We start from the raw sequence: 5192 nt of genomic DNA, 5'->3' as shown, positions 1-5192 counted from the left end.
TGTAGTTAGATAGACCAGACAAGTTTCGTTAAAAATGAATCCACCCCAATTTTTGCTGGTATTAATTAGTGCAATAGAAAGCTATAATGCAGGGGGGGCGGCTGTGGTGTGGGTCCTGGGAAGAAATGTTGTGCTGCCAGGTTTATTTGCATTCAATCCACTAGATGCTATCTGTTTCCCACTAGCAAGCTAGTTGCACGCGCGTAGGAATGCTCGCTCGCCGCTATTAGATACCAACGATCGATCGCCGCTGACTGGTAACAGCGAATGCATTTCAACATATAATTTACGTATCATAAAACTGATCGGAATACAATCCAATAATTAGCGAGTATCTTTCTTATACACATGGGACTATTGTCTATTTGCTTGCCACTGATTGCTATTGCTGTTGAAATATATCTTAGTGAACTTTTGTCTTGACAGGGCCTCTCGGGATCTTGTTGAGCACATTGGAGTCAACCTTCTTATAGAACTTCTTTAGATCTTCACCACCCTTAGCGACAAGATGGTCCACTTCTGTTTCGTATCTTTCATATAATGCCGGTAAAGTTAGAACACACAAGAATCCTAGTCAAGAAAGTCATGGTAAATTGTTAGAATATGAGTACATATGAACGTTCGCTCAAAAAAATTTATGTATGTTCGTTCAAAGGGTACATATGAACAAGTTGTTGCGTGCTTTTGTGGTGTGCCTTGCTAATGCATCTCTTCGAGCGTCTTCTTTCAATGATACTTACCAACATATAATAGTGTGATGAAACTGCAGGCGTCTCCAACGATTGCCAGCATCCACAGAGACCCAATCACCTTATAATAATTAAGAAAGTAAAACGACAATTGGCTGAGTTAACAATGAGGCTGAATGTGAACACAAAAAATAATTTCATAGAGATTATTCGGTAAACTTCATATGTTTAATGAATATTCTCTAATCAGATCGAAGTTTGAGAGCGCTTTATGCCATCAAAGAACATGCATGTGACATCAATTTATATTTCTCTGTTCGAGTTTTCAGAACTTCTGCATATCAGTAAACTCTAAATCTTGATGCATAGCAACAACGTGACTGTCATAGGACATGGTGATACTATTAAGCACAGTGCACATATCAAAGAAGAAGACCGTACGTACCATGAGAAACTTCTTTAGATCCTTCCCGCATGCAATGTCATATAGGATTGATACAAAGTGAGCCAGCTTGTAATGGGTGGTCTGTGCAATTTCTCTGAACGCTTGTTCAGAAACAATGACCTCTGGGATCTGTGGAGGCTGCCTGCAAAACTCCGAGAGGTTAGCTGAGATTCTTCTTTTCATGCTATCCCTTGTCCACTGAGTATAGCTTCAAAAATCTTAGACAGCATAGCAGTGCAACCTGTCAAAGAGAGGCGCGGCGTTCGACCAAATGAAGAGCAGAAGCACCCCAAGGAGTGCAATGTGACAAAGGAGCGTTACTAGGTTGTACTCAACCACGTCGAACAGGAACCAGACCAATGTTGCCCCTGCGAGGATCCCTGCTGATAGGTTTTTGTCCCTCCATAGCATGACGTCCGCAGCTGCAAATCCAAATTAATTCAGTGATCACACTGGAACCGATTCAGACACCAGCACCTGGAATGTTGCTGATACATGGCAACTTTTCAGAAAACATTAAATAGTAGCACTGCACCTTTCCGTCCACCGAGTAGCTTATGAACTGATCTGCGTCTATGAAATAGCCTTGTCGTTGGTCCATCATCGTCAGAAGAACTGGTCTCGACATGAGGAGGCATGGCTTCAGAATTCAGAGAAATTCTTGTGGTGTTTGGTAGTAATTCGTCTGGTCACAAAAGGTCTTGTCCTTATAAGCTGTCAGGTACTAGGGGAGGATAAAGGAGCTTGGCATGAGAAGGCAAGGATAACTTTGTGCAGGGGGTACAGGGGAGTGAACGAATATGAGGCAATAGTTTGCTTCAGCCGGAGGTTTTCTAACAGCTCAGGATTCCTTCTTACAGCCTTGAAGCCACGTACCCGTAGAAAAAAATTCACTGCAAGTGTCGTGCACTTGGGACTTGTTTATTGTTGTGCTTGTGCAGTATCTTTGCCAAAGAACAAACTGCTTTGCTTGGAGGGGGAAACAAAATACTTTGCATGGGTTAACCTTAGGGTAAAAGGCAAGATGACTTTTTTTTATCTCATTGCTGAATGAACTTTATTTGGTTTAGGTTTCAGATTGTATAAGCTTTATCTGAGGTCTGACGTTTAATTTAGGACCAGATGTTTCGGGAACTGAAGACCTGTCAGGCTGTCACACAGTCACAGTGATGTGAGATAGCTGAGAGGCAAGTGCCATTGCCACTACAGAAAGATTGGCTTAATGGAATGGGCATTAGCATCATGCTAACTTCCTGTCCATTAGCATGTTGAGGAGTTTGCTTCTTTGGGCTTGAGTATAGTTTCACCAGAAACTTGCAGTACGCTTGATTTTCTGTTGTACAGGTGAAACCAGTTTCTCTTTACTTATGTGGCAGGCTAGCAGCCTAGCACAATTTTGGGTAAAGGGAGTTCTAGTGTCAGTTCTTATTAATCAAGGAAAAATGTAGCAAATTGCTCCTGGATCTACCCAATATATATGTTCATAAGATATTCAGCTAGGCATGCAGTAGAAGATCTTTGCCGTGCCCTGAGGCCCCTGACCGTTGAATTGTTTTTTATCTTTCACTTTTACCTGATGTTTTGCGTTCGCTTTGGTTCCCAAAGCAACCAGACGTTTTTATGTTCTCTTTGCTTTGCAAAGAATAACCGAATTAACTACCCAAGTAAAACAGAGTTTGGTCAGGCTTTAACCATCTCAACTACTCTGATCCGATCAACAGAACGGAACAGCGCAACTCAACAAACCTTATCATGACCAATCCACCACACCCTGCTTTTGGCGAGGGGTCTGACACTCACATTAGTGCGTGCCGCTTTGTTATGCGCTCAGTTGAGTTGCTTTCAGCGCAATGTCTCCTGCACCAAGAATTCCTGTCTCTGTTAGTTTGAAGTAGTGCAGCAAAGATGCCATAATTATGCACAGCATTTTGTCGTCCCTCCTCCCTAGTGGCGCATACATCGTGCACTTGCTTGTGTCTCCTCACACGAGTCAATCTGCGTTGCACACTTGTTCTGCACTAGCAAGGTTGTTGCCAGTCTCCTGAATGAGCCTATAAATGCCTGTGGTCTCTCTCAGAACGCTCGCACCATCCAAAATTCAAGATCCTACCAGACCTCGTAGCACACACTACACTAGCCATGAAGCCGGCTCAGCTCCTGTTCGCGGCCCTCGCGGTCCTGCTGCTGTGCGCGGCGGCGGCGCCGCGGGGCGCGGAGGCGGCGACGTGCGACGCGACGCAGCTGACCCCGTGCGCGGGCGCCATCATCGGGAACTCGCCGCCCACCGCGGCGTGCTGCAGCAAGATGAGGGAGCAGCAGCCGTGCATGTGCACGTACGCGCGCGACCCAAACCTGCAGCGCTACGTCAGCTCGCCCAACGGCAAGAAGGCCATGGCCGCGTGCAAGGTGCCCGTGCCGTCCTGCTAATTCCGTTGTTGGCACTGCCGCGTGCGGCCGGCCTCTGCGCTTGCTGTGGACTCGGTGGCGTGGCCCACTTCACAGGGACACTATTATGCAGCAGAGGCACCGTGGTGTCGCTTGTTTCCGTACCGTACGTATACGTACTTAGTGCCGCGTATGCCGGTATGCGTATTTATTTCCGTGAGGTGTTGATCAGTTGATGTACTCCCCTGCTTGTATCTACCGAGCTCTAGTCTTCGGGTTGATACGTGCGCGTATAAATAAATAATGTAATAATGATGTATGTACTATATACAGTATGTGTTTGTTACAAGAGAATCTCCGGTACTCCCAACTCCTTCATGTGCTCCCGTGCGTAAAATGTATCTCTAAGTATATACACAAAATTTACTAAAATGTGGACTGGACAGAGCATGCAAAATCTGTGCGAAAGGAAATCAACAACAAGATTGGTGCCTGCACGTGAATGCTGGTTACACCACACGGATTCACATTCTGATTTCTCTTTTATGTGTTTATCTTTGCACAAATTATTGTTTAAGTTTAAATTTTAAACTTTGCCCCTGGGTGACAGAGGGGCAAAGTTTATTTAGTGGACATTAAAGGGCCCATGCCCCCACCCCCCCTAAAAACACAGTAGAGTTGGTATTGTATCCAGTGTTACTTGACCACCATTGTTTGTGCTACCAAGCTGCTAATCTTTAAGAGATGTGGTGCAAATAGTCGTAATAAATTCTGAAAAGTTAACTATATATATGAACTCGAATTGAATGTTGCATGCATTCGACAAAATTCGATCCTAACTCAATTGACAATTGAGAAACCTAAGGAACTAGCAACTTTTGCTGAAGGTTATCCTTTGGCATTAAAAACGTGGTAAAAGTAATCCCTGTTTGGATCAATGAGTAGGCTGTTCAAGGTAGGAATTTTTCAGTTTCATGTATCAAAACTTCAACTAAATCAAGGCCTGATTTGGATCAAAATACTTGCACGGCTATAGAAGGTATACTCATTTTTTATTGAACAGCTGCTAGTGTATATTTTAATTTATGAAAGTTTTTGCCGTAAAGACATTGATTTATGTCTATGACCTATGAGTGTAACTTGGTAAGCTAGCACTCCTCGCATATTATATGGACCAACGGCAAATTTTGTTTTGTTTCTTCCGAAGATTGTATGCCACTAGACCATTCAAAGTACTTCCAGATAAATTAGGCAAACACTCATCGAAAGACTTGTAATGTTCTAAGGAGGTTTCCATGTATGTATTCTTGACATAATTTTTTGCATTTGATGATGCGAAACCTTTCATAAACTCAAGCACGAGAAGATTGCTTGGTACTTGGACACAAATTGCCTCATCAAGATAATATAAACCTTTCAATAAAATGTGGCTTTATGAATCATAAAGGCCTTAGTTTTCCTCCCTCGGTATTCATATCAAACCTAGGTCCCGTTTTCTTCCACTGACTTATTTTTAGCACCCGTCACATCAAATGTTTAGATACTAATTAGGAGTATTAAACGTAGACTATTTACAAAACCCATTACATAAGACGAATCTAAACGGCGAGACGAATCTATTAAGCCTAATTAGTCCATGATTTGACAATGTGTTGCTACAGTAAACATTTGCT

The 5192-nt window shown here is 43.2% G+C and overlaps 2 protein-coding genes across 2 annotated transcripts; one reads left to right on the top strand and one right to left on the bottom strand.

Moving 5' to 3' along the window:
- Positions 1–251: 251 nt before the first annotated feature.
- Positions 252–1834, bottom strand: LOC101775111 (reticulon-like protein B9). The gene is made up of 5 exons (XM_022825003.1): positions 1670–1834; positions 1376–1556; positions 1135–1276; positions 741–810; positions 252–570 (listed from the first exon to the last, which is right to left on the bottom strand). The coding sequence occupies exons 1-5, from the start codon at positions 1770–1772 to the stop codon at positions 404–406; spliced, it is 663 nt and encodes a 220-aa protein (XP_022680738.1). The 5' UTR covers positions 1773–1834; the 3' UTR covers positions 252–403.
- Positions 1835–3203: 1369 nt separating this feature from the next.
- Positions 3204–3889, top strand: LOC101780241 (non-specific lipid-transfer protein 2). The gene has a single exon (XM_004961262.4). The coding sequence runs from the start codon at positions 3274–3276 to the stop codon at positions 3559–3561; it is 288 nt and encodes a 95-aa protein (XP_004961319.1). The 5' UTR covers positions 3204–3273; the 3' UTR covers positions 3562–3889.
- The last annotated feature ends 1303 nt before the right edge of the window (positions 3890–5192 follow it).

Source organism: Setaria italica, chromosome III (genome assembly GCF_000263155.2).
Source record: "Setaria italica strain Yugu1 chromosome III, Setaria_italica_v2.0, whole genome shotgun sequence".
Classification (NCBI taxonomy): Eukaryota; Viridiplantae; Streptophyta; class Magnoliopsida; order Poales; family Poaceae; genus Setaria; species Setaria italica.
Note: the sequence above shows the minus strand (reverse complement) of the source record. Positions and strands in the feature narration are given on the sequence as shown.